The following is a 19,575-nucleotide window of genomic DNA, read 5'->3' as shown; positions in this document are numbered from 1 at the left end:
AATAGATATAGTTATGAATCTTTAATACATATTACAAGGCAGTTGGTTGTAGCAAATTTTTAGCAGGGAATCGTCCATAAATTTTAACAATGAAAATCGTTAAGCCCTTACACAGAAATTTGCATGTTTCAAAAGTAATTGTTCAAAATCAATACTTTTTATATAGAAAATAAATTGCGTATGAAAACATACATTGTCAAATAATCCTTCATTACCATAAAACTTACTATTACACTTAAGTCCTTGTGAACCTATTACTTCTCATTCAAATTTTACAACAGTATTAATACTATTAAGTAACTAGTAATCACTGATTGTTAAATTTTTATGTAATGGCCAGTGCAAGGCCAAGCACAAGATAACTGTTAAAGTGGGCCAGTTTTTGGAGTAGCTGTTGAAGTTGTTGGTCAGATGTTAAAGTATGGAGCATGCAAGTTGTAAAAGACACAAGAAAGTACAATTATGTAACTAGTCTGAAAAGTGTACGAAGAGATGTGTATGAAGATTGAGGCAATACAAGATTACACAAGCTAAAAGCTACAGTTTTATTCTGTACATAGACATCGAGTCTATTTGATCAGATAAATATTTTTTGTAACACAAAATGCAAAATATGATTATTTTAAATAATGTGCCGCACAGTTGCAGTTATGTCTGTGACTGTAGACAGACGGAGTTATATCTGAATCTATTTCAGAATTCGCTAAGAAGAGCTATATACAGGGTGACCCAAAAGTCAATTAACATTTGAAAATTCAGTAAGTCACAGAATAATAAGACAGAGAGGTAAAAATTGTTCAAACAAATGCGTGGCTTTATGGAAACAAAAAAAAGTTCACAGAATGACCAACAGATGGCACTTCATACAATACAAAAGCAATACTTAGCACAACAACTGATGTTTAGCAAAGACAATGTTCTTCCTAACAAATGCTCTACATGCCGACCATCGTTCATTAACAATACCTGTAGACGAGGGACAATATTGTTAGCAGCAATGTACAGCTTTTCAGTAGGTATGGCAAGAAATTGCCATTGGATGTTGTCCTTTAGCATCCCTAATGGGACAGGACGATACCAGTATACTTGCAAATTCAGGTAAGCCTGTAACCAACACGGATTGAGGCCTGGGTACCTAGTAGGCCAAGTGGCAGCTTAGCATGCGATCACCAACAAACGGTGTGTGCAAGAGATCTCTCTTACATGTAGCAATACAGATTGAGTGCCATCCTGCAGAAGAGTCATACCTTCCCACAGGTATTTATCAGCCAGGCTAGGAATTATGTGATTCTGTAATGTATGAGTGTACCTCACACCAGTCATGGTGATAGGTTAAAAAGAAGCAGCATGCATTCCATTGGAGAAAAAGGATCCGATCACAAACAATGTGGTAAATTCACACCCAACTGTGATTTTCTCATCATACAATGGGGTTTTCATGGCAGTTCTATGATTTTCAGCAGCCCAAATTCTGCAGTTGTGAGTGTCCTCATGTGGCGTCATTGGCGTGTTGCTGTTCAGCTAAATCTGTTGCCCAGTTTTTGCACACATTTTTGGTTTCAATAAAACCTCATGTCGCTTCAGGCTTGTGTGTCATATTAATAGACGTTTGAGTCATCCTGTACGTGCAATTCCTCATAGAGTATTATCCTGACGGTCAAAGGCATCTTTTGTTGTTGTTGTTGTTGTTATTGTTGTTGTAGTTGTTGTTGCCGCTGTGGTTTTCAATCCAAAGACTGGTTTTATACAGCTTTCCGTTCATGCTACTCTATCCCGTGCAAGTATCTTCATTTCCGAATAACTACTGCCACCCACATCCTTTTGAATTTGTACTCGTCTCTTGCTCTTCCCTCTAATACCAAATTGACAATTTCTTGATGCCTCAAAATGTGTCCTATCAACTGAACCCTTCTTTTAGTCAAGTTATACCATAATTTTCTTTTCCCCCAAATTCTGTTCAGAACCCCCCTCATTAGCTATGCAATCTACCCATCAAATCTTCAGCATCCTTCTGTAGCACCATATTTCAAAACCTTTTAAGATGAAATGAACTTAATTATCATATAAAGTAGGAAGTAACAATACTTTTATGAAACACATTACATTACAAAAAATTAAAATGCAACAGCTAAAATGAGAAGAGAAAATAAACATAAATAAATGGTGCTCACCTCTTCACAAAGTTGGGCACACAGGACTGGAGGTAGGTTGCTGTACAGGAATTCATGGAGTGGCTTGAGTGATGATGGAGGCATCTTAGTCCGCTTGGGGATGAGCCTTTTGAGAATATAACCATGCTGAGAAAAGCCTGCCAGAAACTGGCGCACTCTCTGGCACACATTGGTCACCACAGCAGCCATCACCAGCTCCTGCAGGCTCTGTGGCTGCAGGCAGACCGTCATTTCCGACCCTTGCAAGAAGCACAGCAGACAACTTATTTCACAACAATATCAGCATCTTCAGCAGTTATTATAATTTTTATTTCTATTAGTATGACTTATCTGATATGTTGACGTAAAGTAAAACATCAGATATATTTTTCAAACACCAGTCTCATTAAAATAAAATAAAGTTTTAAACAAGTCATTAAACTTGCAATAAAATGCCCAAACCATTCCATGTTGCACAGCCCTTCCTCAGGTGACATGCCAGGATCCACTGGACTATGCCATACCTATTGCTGTAGCACTGACAGACTTTGCCATTAATGCCTCACCCAGTAGTATCTCCCAGTAGTGTTTTTTACCTGACAGTCTGTGAGTTTTTGCTAGATATTGTGAGATATCCTTTGCTTGCTTAAATGCTAGACTAGTACATTAGCTAGAAGTTATGAAGGTCTTGCTTGATAGACTGTGAATCTCCATGAGATATATTTGTGAATTATCTTTGTTTCCTCTGGTGAAAGACTTCAAAAATTTTAGGAATGTTATAGAGGATCTCTGCTTTCATGACTAAGCTAACTGTATTCAGAAAAATTATATAAACATTATGGGTGAAATGAGTACCCTACTTTACACTGTAATACATGTTACAATGAGTTTGCCTCTGAAGTAAAATGTTATAACTTAAGAACAGAATTTCTTTCTGTTTCTGTAACTGCATCTACTTTTTGGCAATATTCATGAGAAATACTGTATTTTTTCTTCACAAATTTCAACTAGTCACTCGTACGTTCATTTTGTCCAATATTTCCCAACAAGAGGGAGAACTTTCATGGATGTGAGAGTCAAAGTATACATTAACAAAAGATAAGCAAATCAGAGGAACTCAATTTGTATACTGTATTAATGATAAACTAATCACTACACTGCTTAACACCACGTGTGCTTATGGCAGCTAAATTTAATCAGAAAGAAAGCTGCTAATCTGAAAAAAGCTGCTGCCTTCCAAGTTATATTAGATATTTGCTGTCTATCTGCAATTGGTATTTAATGTTTACTTGATTACAGTGGTATTTTCCAATAAAAATATTTACTAACATCTGCAAGTACTGAGGCTCACAGCTTTATGATTAACACTGCTATATGGTATACAGTCACTGTAAAGAAACTTCGAAAGAAGCAGAGACTACTGCATAACAGGTGTAAAACAAAGCATAGGACTATTGATAGAGATATGCTGAATGAAAAGTGACTGGCTGCCAAGAGAGCAATATGTGACGCCTTCAATGACTATCATAGCAGATTACTGTCCAATGATCTTTCAGAAAATCCAAAGAAATTCTGGTCATGTGTAAAGGCTGTTAGTGGACCAAAGTTAGTGTCCAGTCACTTGCAAATGATACAGGAACTGAAACTGAGGATAGCAAAGCAAAAGCTGAAATGCTTAACTCCATTTTCAAATGTTCCTTTAAAAATGAAAATCTACGAGAATTGCCCAATTTAATCCTCATACCACTGGAAAGATGAATGAAATAAGTGCTAGTGACGGAGGTGTTGAGAAACAGCTGAAATCGTTAAAACTGAACAAATCTCCAGGACCCAACAGAATCCCTATCAGATTCCATACCAGTTTTGTGGTTGAGTTAGCTTCTCTCCTAAATATAACCTATTGCAGATCACTTCAACAAAAAACTGTGCCCATTAGTTGGAAAAAAGTGCAAGTCACATGTGTTTGCAAGGAGGGTAGTAGAAGGGATCCACAAAACTACTGTCCAATATACTTCACATCAACTTGTTATAGAATCTTAGAACATATTATGAGCTCAAATATCATGAGGTGTCTTGAACAGAATGACCTCTTCCTTGTCAAATACTATGAATTCCAAAAACATTGACCATATGAAACCCAATGCACTCTTCTCACATGATGTACTGAAAGCTTTGGATCAAGGCAATCTGGTAGATGCTGTATTTCTTGATTTCTGGTAAGCCTTTGACTAAGTACCACATCTATGGTTCTTGTCAAAGTACAATCATATGGCGTATCGAGTAAAATTTTTGACTGGATTGAGGTTTTTTTGGTAGTGAGGGCCCAGCATGTTATCTTGGATGGACATCGTCAGATGCAGAAGTAACTTCGGGTGTGCCCATGGAAGTGCATTGGGACCCTTGCTGTTCATGTTGTGCACAAAAAGAAATGATGCATTACAAAGGAATTATCTGAATGGGATGGATTTTGGTAGATGTGATGTACATGTACATACAAACAAATTATTACAATTTCAGAAAAAATTGATGATTTATTCAAGGCAAGAACTTCACAAATTGAGCAAGTCAATAATGCACTGGTCCACCTCTGGCCCTTATGCAAGTAGTTACTCAGCTTGGCATTAAGTGACAGAGCTGTTGGATGTTGTTCTGAGGGATATCATGCCAAATTCTGTCCAATTGGCACATTAGATCATCAAAATCCCTATATAGTTGGAGAGCTCTGCCTATAATGTTCCAAATGTTCTCAATTGGAGAGAGATCTGGTGCTCTTGTTGCCCAATGTGAGGTTTGGCTAGTATGAAGACAAGCAGCAGAAACTCTCATTGTTTAGAGGAAGGCATTATCTTGCTGAATTGTAAGCCCTGAATGGCTTGCCATGAAGAACAACAAAAAGGGGCATAGAATATTGTTGACGTACCACTGTGCTGTAAGGGTGCCACAGATGACAAGCAAAGGAGTCCTGCAATGAAAAGAAATAGCACTCCAGGCCATCATTCCTGGCTGTCAGGCTGAATGGTAGGTAACAGTCAGGCTGGTATCCCACTGCTGCCTGGGGTGTCTCCAGACATGTCTTCAGCCTGGAATTTTATTGACTGAAGTAAAATTGTCCTCAGTGATGATTCTTGCTTTAAATGATCCCCAATGATTGGCAAAGACATGCCTGGAGAAGCCCCAAACAACAGTGGGATACCAACATTCATTCACACAAGCAAGAACACTTCGTGCACACACGACCACTATCTCCACGGCTCAGACCAGAATGCCAGTCCATACTATCATGCTATAGGAGATGGCGGTCATGAATGCGTGAAGTATGCTTGTGTGTGTGTGTGTGTGTGTGTGTGTGTGTGTGTGAGAGAGAGAGAGAGAGAGAGAGAGAGAGAGAGAGAGAGAGAGAGAGAGAGATACCTTTTTTGAAGAAGGCATTGGCCGAAAGCTTACTGTGTAAATGTCTTTTCATTGTGCTCCTTTTCTGAAGAAGGCTTTAGCCAAAAGCTTATTGTGTAACTATCTTTTCGCTGTGCCTGTCTGCAACTCAATGTGTCATGTTTGTAGTGAGTAGCAACCTATCATTTCCTTATACTGTTCAGAAACAACTTCGGTAGTATTCCATTTGCTATGCAGAAAAGCTGCTTTCTTCAAATGTGAATAAATAAAAGATAACAAAGAGAGAGCCTAGCAGTATCCAATTACAAGATTAGTGCCTTACATCTGGAGCCTGTCAGCTAGTTTGTACAGGTTGAATACTGCAAAGTGACATAAATTGGACTTAACATGTGAAGTCAGCAGTACAGAAGGTAAAAGGGCGGGAGTTTGCTTGGGAAGAGAGTGATAAACTTTCCAGCATCTGCAAATGAAATTCCGAAAAGTCCTGACCAATTCTGGAGTACTGTTCCAGCATTTGGAGAACTATCAAAGATGGCATGACTGCAAACATTGAATAAATTCAAACACACCCAGCTTGGATCATAAAAGATCAGTATAACCCATAAGAAAGTGCAACATAGATGCTCAAGAAAACACTACCTCATTTAAGTCTCTTTGGCCATTTCCAAGTGACCATTATATACATATAACTCAGAAAAGCACAACTACTCAGCTCCTCCAATTGTTGAGATCACGTAAAATATTACGCATATAGACGCAATTTTTCCCATACTCTACATGCTAATGAAATAGGACAGGTGCTAATACTGGCATAAAATAACTCCTCCATGCCCTGGATAGTGGCTTGTGTGTAGGTCTAGGGAAAGAGGAAACCCAAAAGGCAATGCACAAGCCATATGAAAGGGTTGATATGTGAAACATCAGCTGGGAGCTTCCTTCAGCAGAGATAAAGTGATATGCAGACAGGAAGAAGTATACTGAAAGTACCATCGTTACATTAATAATGACAAAAACAAAAACAAAAATGATCATCAACCAAAGTTTATCTGTCAGAGAAAAGAGAGGGACAAGTGAGTAAACATTGACAATACGTCTTCCTGCAGCTGAAGGTGAAGTACATAAACACACTTTTGATCACTCCAAAGCAATTTGCCACAACATTAAAACTTTTCCCCATTCCACTGAAAAATAAATGTCAGTTTAAAACTAGCGATAATGTTCCTGATGACAATGAGTTGAGATTTCTACACTGAAGTGCAAAGAAACTGGTAAAGGCATTTGTAAATACAGAGATATGTAAACAGGCAGAAAACGGCACTATGGTCTGCAACATCTATATAAGTCAACAAGTGTCTGGGGCAGTTAGATTACTTACTGCTCGTACAAAGGCAGGTTATCAAGATTTAAGTGCATTTTAACATGGTGTTACAGTCGGCACACGAGTGATGGGACACAGCATATCCGAGGTAGTGATGAAGTGGGGATTTTCCCTTATGACCATTTCACGAGTGCACCACATCAGGAACCTGTAAAACATCAAACCTCTGACATAGGCGCAGCCACAAAAAGATCCTGCAAGAATGAAAGCAATGACGGCTGATGAGAATCGTTCAACATGTGCAGCCCTTCTGCAAATAGCTGCAGGTTTCAACGCTTGGCTATCAACAAGTGCCAGTGTGCGAAAGTGCCCTCCGCCACACACCGTTGGGTGGCTTGCGGAGTATAAATGTAGATGTAGATCATCGATATGGACTTTCAGAGACGGAGGTCCACTCGTGTACCCGCGATGACTGCATGACACAAAGCTTTACACCTTTCCTGGGCTCGTCAACACCGACTTTGGACTGTTGATGGCTGGAAACATGTTGACTTGTTGGACGAGTCAGCCTCATGAATCCATGAACTCTGCATGTCAGGAGGGGACTGTTCAAGTTGATGGTGGCTCTGGAATGGTGTGGGGCATGTGCATTTGGAGTGACATTGGACCCTGATAGGTCTAGAGACAACTCTGACACATATGTAAGCATCCTGTCTGATCACCAGCATCCATTTACATGCATTCTGCATTCTGATTGAATTGGGCAATTCCCACAAGACAATGTGACAGCCCACATGTCCAGAATTGCTACAGAGTGGCTACAGGAACACTCTTCTGTGTTTAAACACTTCCGCTGTCCACCAAACTCCCCATTATTGAGCATTTCTGGGATGCTTTGCAACATGCTATTCAGAAGAGATCTTCACCCTCTTGTACTCTTACGGATTTATAGACAGCCCTGTAGGATTCATGGTGTCAATTCCCTCCAGCACTACTTCAGACATTAGTCGAGTCTATGCCATGTTGTGTTGTGGTACTTCTGCATGCACGCAAAGGGGTCTACACAATATGAGGCAGGTGTACCAGTTTCTTTGGCTCTTCAGTGTAGTACACTCTCACATGTAGAGTGGTATCACAAGGCAGTTACTTCTTTCTGATTTGGCCTTAAGCATCAACATTTTGACCAATATTTGTATAAATGGGCTGTTTTATGTATTTTGTACTTCCATTACATAATTATTAATTCTGAAAAAGGTCAGCAGTTGAATGCAAAAACAAAGGGAGTACGCAACCAGTGATACAAATTGGAGCACTTATACAAAACTAGTCGCAGGAAAAGGAGATACCAGACTGAGACTCACTAGAAGAATACAAAGGAAACATAATTCTCTTATTAAACAATGGAAAAATCCAGGATGGAATATGAAAATATTATGAGAAGGATAGATTGCTACTGTTGAGTAAAAAAAAAAGAAGACTCCTAAACAAGAAATCTTTCGGCAGCCCCAGAGATAGTGGTCATGTATGTGTGTTGTCTACTTCAGAAGAAGACCTTTTGGCTGAAAGCTTACTTGTTTAGCAGTCTTTTTGTTGAGTCTGTCTGAGTCACATCAACTCCACTATCTCCTTTCCCTAATTCACTTATAACAGATGTAGCTATCAAAACCATTGTTTGACTAAGTCTTGAGTATTTTTACATCAGTCTGGAATCCTACCAAGTAGCATTAGTATAGAAGATAAAGAAGATCCATGAAAGAACATAAATTTCATCAAAAGTTTGTTGAGTTGTTTGGTTTAAAAGAGGGAGGGGAAGGGACCAAACTATGAGGTTATTGGTCCCTTGTTCCCAGTAAAATAATTGCACAAGGGAAAGAAGAAAAGTAAGGAGACATACAGCACAATAATGGGAAAAAGGAAGAACCAGAAGAACAACAGAAGCATAACCAGCACTACTATGGATGCAACACTAAAAGAAAGCCACAGAAAGAAGCAAGAAACAGGGGTAAAAACAAGAGAGCAGATGACCGTGGCTGGACGAACACGAGAATAAAAAGGAAAAGCCAGCCACTTGGTGACACATTAAAACATCCATCCTAAAAGCATTAGAGTGGAGAGCACAAGGGGACGAAGGACATGTGCTGAAACTTATGTAGAATGATAAAACCCACCATCACGTACAAAACGTAAAACTAAATTAGCCGATGAAGCGTTGTCAGCTAAAATTAATGGCAACGAGTCCAGTAACTGAAGAGTCCATCGCAGGGCAGCCAAAGGAGGACAGTCACCAAGATATGGGCCACTGTCAGCCAGGCACTGCACCAACACTAAGGTGGGTCATCACGGTGCAGGAGGTAGCCGTGTGTCACCCAAGTGTAGCCAATGCCGAGTCGGCAGAGAACCACAGAGTCCCTGCGAGAGCCCGCATGGAGGACTGTTACACATTCTTAATCTGCTTAATGGCATGCAGTTTGTTGTGCATGCTGAGGCTAAGCCATTCCATCTCCCAAAACCACAAAACCTTGTGGTGTAGTACTGAATGCAGGTCAGTTACAGAGAAGCCGATCTCCATAAGCAGTTTCTGCGTAGCCTGTTTGGCCAGCCTGTCGGCAAGTTCGTTGCCTGGGATTCCGACATGACCTGGGTTCCAGACAAACACCACTGAACAACCGGACTATTCCAGGGCATAGATGGACTCCTGGATGGTCGCTACCAAAGGATGATGAGGGTAGCCCTGATCAATAGCTTGTAGGCCGCTCAAGGAGTCAGTACACAGAAGAAACAACTCCCCAGGGCATGAACAGATGTGCTCAAGAGGATGAGATATAGCCACCAGCTCAGCAGTGAAAATCTGCAGCTATCGAGCAAGGAATGCTGCTCAATATGTCCTCCATAGACATACGTGAAGCCGACGTGACCATCAGCCATTGAGCCGTCGGTGGAAACCACTTTGTGGCCTCGGTACATGTCAAGAAAAGAGAGGAAGTGGCAGCGGGTTAACTGAGTCCTTAGGGCCACGTGAAAGGTCCAGGCAAAGCCGTGGCCTAGGTGTACACCATGGAGGTGTATGTGAATGGACTTCAAGTATAGGTGGTAAAGCCAAGGACTCCAGTTCGGAAAGAAGGGATTGGACACGAACTGCAATTGGAAGCCCTGACCTGGCCTGCCAATGCGGGAGATGAACCGCCATGGATGGGAAAAGGAGACGGCTATTCGGATGCGCAGGAGAACTACGAATGTGTGCAACGTAACTGGCCAGCAGTTGTGCACACCTAACCCACAATGGGGGGCCTCTGGCCTCCATAACGACGCTGGTCACTGGACTCGTCCTAAAAGCTCCTGTCGCTAAGCAAAGTCCACAGTGGTGCACTGGGTCAAATAAGCGCAACACTGAGGATGCGGCCGAATCATACACCGGACTCCCATAGTCAAAGCAGGATTGAACAAAGGCTCTGTAGAGCTGCAGCAGAGTAGAGCGACCTGCAACCCAGTTGGCGATGCTCAGGCAGCGGAGGGCATTGAGGTGGTGCCAGCACTTCCGCTTAAGCTGACGAAGGTGAGGAAGCCAAGTCAATCGGGCATCGAAAACCAGTCCTAAGAACCGATGTGTCACCACTACAGTCAGTGGATCATCATTAAGGTAAAGCTCTGGTTCTGGATGAACGGTATGACATCGACAGAAGTGCACAACAAAGGACTTTGTGGCCAAAAACTTGAAACCGTGGGCTAGATCCCATGACTGCGCTTTGTGGATGGCTCCCTGTAGGCGCCGCTCAGCTACACCACTACTGGTGGATCAGTATGAAATGCAGAAGTTGTCTGGATACAGAGAAGGTGAGATGGACAGCCCTACAGCTGCCCCTAGACTGTTAATGGCCACTAAAAATAGAGAGATACTCAATACCGAGTCCTGTGGGAACCCATTCTCCTGGATATGGGGGGAACAATGGGAGGAACCAACTTGGACACGGAAAGTACAAAGCGACAGGAAATGTTGGATGAAAATCGGGAGTGGCTCTCGGAGACCCCACTCGTATAATATGGAAAGGATATGATGTCGCCAGGTGGTGTCACACACTTTTCATAAATCAAAAAAAGACAGCAACCAGGTGTTGGCATCTGGAAAAGGCTGTTCATATGGCAGACTTGAGGGACGATTATCAGTGGTAGAGCAACCATGGTGGAAGCCACCCTGACATGGAGCCAGTAGCCCACATGACTCCAGGACCCAACCCAACAGCTGACACACCATACGTTCCAGCAGCTTACAAAGAACGTTGGTGAGGCTGATGGGCCAATAGCTATCCACATCAAGCAGGTTTTTACTGAGTTTGAGCAGCAGAATGATGGTGCTCTCCCACCACTGCGATGGAAAGACACCATCGCACCAGAGCCAGTTGAAGATTACGAGGAGATGTCACTAGTAGTCAGATGAGAGATGTTTAATCATCTGACTGTGGATCTGATCTGGCCCAGGAGCTGTGTCGGGGCAATGTGCAAGGGCACTGAGGAGCACCCACTCTGTAAATGGGGCGTTATAGGATTCACTGTGGCATATAGTGAATGAGAGGACTTTCCTTTCCATTCGCCGCAAAGTTCTCGGCAATCACGTTTGCGTCGGTAGATAACACACGATTTATGTTACCACTGGGAACACCTGTTGGGGTCTGGTACCCAAAAACACATTTGATCTTTGCTCAGACTTGAAAAGGTGACGTATGGCACCCAATGGTCGAGACATATCTCTGCCAACACTCCTGCTTCCGTTGTCTGATAAGTTGGTGAACATGGGTGCAAAGCCATTTAAAGGCTATGAGGCGCTCCAGGGAAAGGTGTCGCTTATGCCGCTGTAGAGCTCACCAACATTCCTTAATTGCTTCAGTGACTTCCGACAACCACTAAAAGCACTGCCTTTCGCCGGGGGCACCCTAAAGAGCGAGAGATTGTGTTTTCTGCCACAGAAACGATTGTTGTAGTCACCTGCTCAACCATCACATCGATGTTACCGTGTGGGGGACATTCAACAGTGACAGCAGAGGTGAAAGTTTCCCAGTCTGCCATGTTTACAGCCCATCTGAGCAGGTGTCTGTGGGCCAGATGCCAGGACAGTGACAGGAAGATGGGGAAGTGGTCACTACCACACAGGTCATTATGTGCTCTCCAGTGGATAGATAAGAAAAGTCCTCAGCTGCAAATTGATAAATCAATAGTCAAGTGGCTACCATGAGCCACTCTGAAATGTGTGTCGGCCCCAGTATTTAAGACGCAGAGGTCAAACTTAGACATCTCTGGCTCGGCCAGTAAGCAGGGTGCCACCACACAAGGGGTTGTGGGCGTTAAAATCTCCCAAAAGTAGGAAAGGTTTAGGGAGTTGATCAATCAGTGCAGTTAATACATTCAGGGATACTGCACCATCTGGAGGAAGATATATATTGCAAATAGTTATTTCCTGTGTCATCCTTTTCTGACAGCCACAGCTTCAAGAGGGGTTTGAAGGGGCACAGGTTCACTACAGACTGAGTTTAGGACATAAACGTAAACTCCACCTGACACTCGATTATAGTCACAATGGTTCCTGTAATATCCCTTATAGCCACAGAGGGCAGGGGTCCACATTGCCGGGAATCAGGTGTCCTGGAGGGCAATGCAGAAAGCAGGTGTAAAGCTTAACAGTTGCCTTAGCTCAGCCAGGCAGTGGAAAAAAGCCGCTGCAATTCCACTGGAGGATGATGTCATCGTGAGACTGGGAAGGCATGGAACATTGAATGAGGCAGTTTATGCCCTAGGGTCATCTGCTGCCACCGACCTTTTGCCTGAGCAGTCTATATCCATTGTGTCAGGGTCCAGTGAGATCCAGGTCCTCAGCAGACACCAGGAACTCCACCACATCTGCAGACTCAGAGTTGGTAGGTAGCAGTGGTGTGGGTGCCACCGCAATTCCCTTGGTCTTGGAGACCTTGTTTTTGGATTTCTCTCGCTGCTCCTTGGGTTTCCCTGGCTGGGAGGACTTCACTAATTCAGTCTCTGGGACTGAGGATGAGTGTGAAGCCCTATGACCAGCTGCTTTTTTGGGATCTTCAGCCACTGGCAGGTGTCATCTTTCCCACTAGCAGGAACCTGGGAAGGGAGTGACCCAAGAGACCCCTTCCTAGCGAGAGGAACTGAAGAAGACTTACACTTCTGTGGCTCAGGAGTGGGGACTAATATCCCTGATGATTGAGGGGGTGTTGCTCCTAAAGTAGGTGGTGCAGGAGCAACAGCAGGGAAGTGCCCCCCACCGTCAAGGGGGCATGTGTAGTCTTCTGGTTCTGAGAGGCAACAGGAATGCAAGGAACTGATGGGGTGACAACTGTTCTCATAGCGGTAGCGTAAGAGGAGGTCATAGCCACAGGATGTAGACCCTCAAATCTCCTCTCAGCCTCAGTGTAGGTCAGTCAGTCCAGGGCCTTATATTCCACGATTTTCCTCTCTTTCTGTAAAATCTCACAGCCTGGTGAGCAAGGTGAATGATGCTCTTCGCAGGTGACACAGATGGGAGGTGGGGCACACGGAGTACTGGGATGTGATGGACGTCCACAATCTCAACATGTGATGCTGGAAGTACAGCGGGAAGACATATGGCCGAACTTCCAGCACTTAAAGCACAGCATAGGGAGGAGGGGAGCGAGGGGGGGGGGGGGGGGATATATGGCTTGACGTCACAGTGGCAAACCATCACCTTGACCTTCTCAGGCAATGTGGCACCCTCGAAGGCGATGAAGACACCGGTAGCAACCTGATTATCCCTCAGACCCCGATGGACAAGCCGGATGAAATGAACACCTTGCCACTCCTCTAAATTGGCGTGCAGCTCGTCGTCAGACTGCAAAAGAAAGTCCCTGTGGAATATAATACCCTGGACCATATTTAAGCTCTTATGGGGTGTGATGGTAACAGAAACATCCCCCCAACTTGTCACAAGCGACTAATGCCCATGACTGGGCAGAGGATGCTGTTTTTATCAAGACTGACCCAGAGCGCATTTTGGACAAGCCCTCCACCTTCCAAAACTTGTCCTCCAAATGCTCCACAAAAAACTGAGGCTTCATGGACATGAAAGATTCCCCATCAACTCTCATACATATGAGGTACCGGGGTGAATATGTTGCACTGCCATCCTTAGCCTGGCATTCCTCCTATGGTGTTGCCAGGGAGGGGAACGATTTGGGGTCATATTTCTTAGCACTGAAATTAGACTTTGCCCGCTTAGAGACTTCATGTTGTGCCGTCCACCCTGATGCCACCCACTCTGACCAGGGACCCTCCCTACAGGTGCCACCCAGACTCAGCGAGGGCCACCTGGCAGGATGGCCATTGCCGGGAGTCCCGATGCCCCAGGGAGATGGGCATCTACTCCATGGCATATGTGGTAAGTTAACGGTGCAGGCATCAGCAGAGCAATCCCTGTGTTGTCAGGGGGCTACAACCAACAGGGCTCATGGCAGCCACACCACAACGGACTGGCTACCATGCTGGATATGAGGTGCAAAGAATTCCATGGTCATCATCGGCACAGAAAGTGACACTGCATACTACATGGTGGAAAATGCGCCCAGGAATGCGTCCTCGCCCAACAGATGGAGAATGAGCGGGACTGAAATGCGACAACGAGAAAGTGGGCTACAGATCTCAATGCACGATTGACATGATGAGCCGTGTAAGGTGCCCTTCCCCAATCGGCTCGCTCTGCAGGAAAATTTAGAAAGATGGAGGACAAACCCGACAGGGGACCATCACATAAAGGCCTGAACATGTGAGACTCCTTTTAGTCACCTCTTACAACAGGCAGGAATACCTTGGGCCTATTCCAATCCCCGGATACACAGGGGGGGAAAGTTTGTTCAGTGAGTGAGTGTGTCACTGGTAGAAATTACAACAGAGGTGTTGTGGTCACAAAGAGGTCTCTACAGAGAAAATCCAAGAGCATACAATCCAAGAAAAGTCAATCAACATATTAATTCCTTCCATATACATATCACAAAAATGACCATGATGAGAAAATTAGAGAAATTAAAGCACAGGGCTTACCAACAGTCATTTTCCAAAGCACTGTTAAGCAAACAATAGCCATACCTTCATCCACACATCAATGGAGTACATATGTAAAAAAGCTTTTGTCCACAAATCAGCACAGATTTATAAAGCGAAATTCATCTTGTCCTTCTCTTGTGAGATACCTTCGAACCGTGAAGAAGTGTAACAGACAGATTCTCCAGGTAGACTATTAATGAAGGATTTCAGACAAGTGTGTAGCTCAAAGACCACTTACATAATAGAACCCAGTATGTTGCCAGGATGGCAAGTGTTCATCAGATTCGAGGGTATTATCACGAGTGACCCAGGGAAGTGTGATAGGATTGTTCTTATTATATACTTAAGTGATCCGATGGGGAGGGTGAGCAGCAATTTGCAAATGTTTACTGATGACACTCTAGTGTATGAGAAAGTGTTGTTATTGAAATTGGATAATACAGTATGTCTTAAACAGAATTTATATTTGTTGTGATGAATGCCAGCTTGTTCTAAATGTAGAAAAATGTAAGTGATGCAGGAATAGGATACACAATACTGTAATGGTGAAAGATGGTATTAGTGGTGTGCTGCTTGACACAGTCACACTGACTAAATATTAGGTGTAAAGATGCAGAATGATATGAAATGGAACAAGCGCGTAAGGTCGGTAGTAGAGAAGGCAAATGTTTGACTTCGGTTTATTGGAAGAATTTTAGGAAAGTGTAGTCCATCTAAAAGGGGACCCCGTACAGAACACTGGCATGACTCACTCTTGAGTATTGCTCAAGGGGTTGAGATTCCCACTAAGCCAGATAAAAGAAACACATGAAACAATTTAGAGCAGTTTGCTAGATTTGTTAGCAGTGAGTTCGATTGACAAGTATTAGGAGATGCTATGTGAACTCAAATGGGAAATTCTATTGAGAAAATTTAGAGATCTGGCTGAATGTGGAACAATTCTATTGTCACAAATGTATATTTTGCTTAAGGACTGTGAAAGCAGGACAAGAGAAATTAGAGCTTGTAGAGAGGCATATGGAGAGTTGTTTTTCCTTTGCTTTATTTTCAACTGGAACAGGAAAGGGAATGACTACTAGTGGCACAGGTGTGCTCCACCATGCACAATATGGTGGCTTGCGGCGTATAGCCCATATATTACATAGATGTAGATATAAGTGTCCCTCAGTGAAACTGACTCATTTTTGGAAGAAAGGATGTGCATTATGTCATGTACAAATGTAAAGATTACATATGAAAGTCAAGCTGTGTGGGTTACATCATTCAAGCATGTTATGTAGCACTGAGTGAATCTGACACATTTTGGGAAGAAATGACACACTTCATGCCATATACAAATTGTTGATAAACATCAGCGTATGTGGTTTCCATCTTTCAATCTGTGCCCATATGGGCACTGTATAGCTACTGGCCAGTCATGCGTAACTATCTGAAAACAAGCAAAGAGTTCTATTTGGATTGTTACTGAGAAGTAACTACAGTAATATAAGAATGACACTGTCTTTGTGTATCATCCTTGTACGCAATGTTTCCTTCTGTCCATGCGTTTATATTGCATTGTACAACCTATTTATTGGTACAGATTTAGCACACACTACGGAGTGCAGGTTTCCTGATCAATTCTTTTTCATGTCATTTCATATTTCAATATGTTGATTCAGTTTTAGTTTGATATATATTGGGCATCAAATAAATCTTCAGAATGAATTCCATTTGATGTAATATCATATATTTCAACTTTTGAGGGCTATTGTTGGTGTGGAAATGTGTAACATCAGTGTTTATAGGTTCAGCAGCTAAGCTGTCTGTTTGGACCAAGCAAGAGTTCCATCAACAATAAATTAGCTTGGCTCTGATTAGTATACTATAAAATGTATGCCTTTTAATAAAATTCTCGACAGATCAACAAAAACATTTGCTTTTGAAACGTTATTCAACATCGTTACGCTCCTAATAATTCTTTTGACAATAGCTTGAAATTGTTTATTGTGTTAATTGAATCCCTTCTACCAACACATTAGTTAAATTTTACGAAAAATATTAACGTCCGGGTATCCGCATTTACTTAAAAAAAAAAAAATAAATAAAAAAGGTTCTCTCCCGTTGCGACCACTTTCTACATCTGCATCTTTGAGGCAGTATCAAATTAAAACAATATTATAACAATATTTGCTTTTTCGCGGAGCTGTAATAATTATTCGAAACGAAAACCAAAGAGCAACAATGTGTACATATTAGCAGTCTCTAAACACGAGTTCCAATTCTTCAAAGATATATTGTTCGCTAGTAATTTCCGTGTTAGGACAAGGAGGAATGTATATACAACATTAAAGTTCTGATGTAGAACATTGATTTTTCCCACGGAGAATAGTAGCTTCGCTACGTGCATTGTAGAAGTTTCCTCTGAGCCGGAAACCAAGTTGGACTAGACCGCAAAATAAGGCTTATCGCTATCTTCAGATCCTCGTTTACACCCGCCGACGACGACCATTAAAAGGGCATTAGATGAGACGCTGAACCAATGAACAACCGGAAAAATCCAACGCAAACTCAGATCTTGGAAGATTGAAACCACGTACTTCATATCAAACAATAAAGGAAAAAATGTTAAACAAAACTCTGACTACTTTAGTACCATTTTCAACCATCATTTGTACTTTCGCAGTAACAACTGTTTAGTAACAGTAGGTAAATGTTCTCTCACCGGCAGTCCTTTTCGTATAATTACAAATCAACCTGTTTGGCACCAGCAGCTTTTCATTCCCTCTACTAGGTAGCACGCATTGCGAGTCATTCTGGTTCTTACGCAACAAATTCATGTTTATTCATTAACGTCAAAGCGTTAGACAGATAAGTTAAAACTAGTTTGCCTAGCGATGCTTTCATCCATTCAATAGACCCTGTTGCTTCTCAAATACGCTGACATATTGGTTTTACGTGTGTGTGTGTGTGTGTGTGTGTGTGTGTGTGTGTGTGTTTCATATTCTGCCACATTTTTTAACGTTTGTAAACACTACTGAACATAAAATCCTTTTGTTTTTCTTGTTTTGGTAAGTATTTCGACGTCACATCAAGAGCAAGGTCGCTAGGGGTGTGCGCGCTATAGTACAGCCGATTTCAAGAATACGCAGTGGCAAGGTTCGTAAGAGTGTGGCGGTTTGATGTGTTAGTATGTGAATCAAGAAACAGAAAATGCATGACAGAATGGCCCAAATGCGAGATCTTACTTGGCTACAAAGGGAAAGCATCAATGTATTTACCTGTGCGCCAGCTCATGGAGTTAAGATCGCTCCCCCCCTTTACGTGGGATACCTTCAACAGTATTAAACTGTTAGTCTTTGTTTCTTGGGGTTTACATATAGTTCTGCCGGCAAAGCAAACTGACTGTAAAAATTATTCTCATTACTTTATGTTACGAAATCTAATGTTTAATGGCCACTCAAAGCAGGCCTACTGTGCAATTAGAGTAGTAGTAAAAAATTTAAATGTCAAAATATTGCTAACTGGCATTTTTTGTGTCTTGTCAAAAGTATTTGCTTCTGCATTTACAGGAACCTCCCCAAAGAAGCTCAAATATTGCGGTATCAGAGGTTTTTTCATTCTTCTTGTTACAACATACAGTGTCACGTTTGGGAACCAAGGAAAGGTGCACAACGATAGGGAATACCTAGACCAGATGAACCTCAGGGATCAATAGAGGGTCCACTTTTATGGTTTGCAATCATATATGAAATGAGAAGAAATAATTTTCTTTGCTACGTAAGTATTACAGTCAAGCCTAACAGATAAAGTTCAACACTTTAAAACACAAACCAAATTTTCTGGAAAATTTACAACTGGTTCTCTGCAAATGTACTGTCACTGAGCTTAGATAAAAAACAGAGCGGAACATGCTATAAAAATCTTTGACCACCAACCTGGTGATGTAAGGAATTTAATAAATAATAAACTTAACTGAAATCATATCTGCTTGACAATCACTTCTACTCCATCGAATTGAAACATTTCTTAATGTGTAATAATATTGTGCTTTTGTGGTAGTGGGGGGGGGGGGGGGGGGGAGGGAGGGCGGAGGGGGAGAGGGACGGAGGGGGGAGGGGGGAGGGAGGGGAAGAGAGAGAGAGAGAGAGAGAGAGAGAGCGCGCATACTTAAGTTGTTGTTTTGGTCTCCAATTTCAAGACTGTTTTCATGCAGCTCTCCACACTAATCTTTCCTGCACACACCGCATCATCTCCAAGTAACTACTGCAAACCACATCCACTGAAACTGCTTACTGTATTCGTCTCTTAATCAAAGTATTTCTGTACATATTTGCTGGCAAAATTCTTGACAGAAATACTAAGTCCTTATGTGGGTAAATGCCAGCATTATATCTATAACTGTGTGAATTTAGTGAAATGCCTCAACAATTTCAGGGTGAAGGACTCAGATAGCCTGGTGAGCTTTAACATCATTTTGTTATTCACCTGAGTACCTCTAGGAGAGTTACTGGAGCACAGTAATCAGAAATAAGAATGGGAAGACCAGTGCCCTTTTCAGGCATGTCCTGCCCTCCACACATTTTCTATTTAATCGAGAATACTATGAACAAATAGAGGGAGTCCCAATGGGCTGCCCACTCTTCTTTTTGTCTGTGAATTTATATACGG

At 42.3% G+C, this 19,575-nt stretch overlaps 2 protein-coding genes across 7 annotated transcripts in view; one reads left to right on the top strand and one right to left on the bottom strand.

Annotated features, from left to right (window-relative positions):
• LOC124545059 (F-box/LRR-repeat protein 15-like) overlaps positions 1-19,575 on the bottom strand; it is a 73,929-nt gene that overhangs the window by 45,841 nt on the left and 8,513 nt on the right. For 2 of the 3 annotated variants that reach the window (XM_047123851.1, XM_047123853.1), the window contains exons 1-2: positions 17,630-17,766; positions 2,172-2,410 (exon numbers count right to left, since the gene is read on the bottom strand). In XM_047123851.1, the coding sequence (XP_046979807.1) occupies positions 2,172-2,410; positions 17,630-17,744 (354 nt within the window). In that variant the 5' untranslated portion in view covers positions 17,745-17,766. Of the gene's footprint in view, positions 1-2,171; positions 2,411-17,629; positions 17,767-19,575 lie in introns of those variants that run through there. The other variant, XM_047123852.1, reaches the window with a different exon arrangement.
• LOC124545060 (cell cycle checkpoint protein RAD1-like) overlaps positions 17,953-19,575 on the top strand; it is a 59,760-nt gene continuing 58,137 nt past the window's right edge. For 2 of the 4 annotated variants that reach the window (XM_047123858.1, XM_047123855.1), the window contains exons 1-2: positions 17,953-18,063; positions 18,477-18,684. In XM_047123858.1, coding sequence (XP_046979814.1) covers positions 18,658-18,684 — 27 coding nt within the window. In that variant the 5' untranslated portion in view covers positions 17,953-18,063; positions 18,477-18,657. Of the gene's footprint in view, positions 18,064-18,150; positions 18,256-18,476; positions 18,685-19,575 lie in introns of those variants that run through there. The other 2 variants (XM_047123857.1, XM_047123856.1) reach the window with 2 other exon arrangements.

The sequence above is a fragment of the Schistocerca americana genome, chromosome 8 (assembly GCF_021461395.2).
Source record: "Schistocerca americana isolate TAMUIC-IGC-003095 chromosome 8, iqSchAmer2.1, whole genome shotgun sequence".
Taxonomy (NCBI): domain Eukaryota; kingdom Metazoa; phylum Arthropoda; class Insecta; order Orthoptera; family Acrididae; genus Schistocerca; species Schistocerca americana.
Note: the sequence above shows the minus strand (reverse complement) of the source record. Positions and strands in the feature narration are given on the sequence as shown.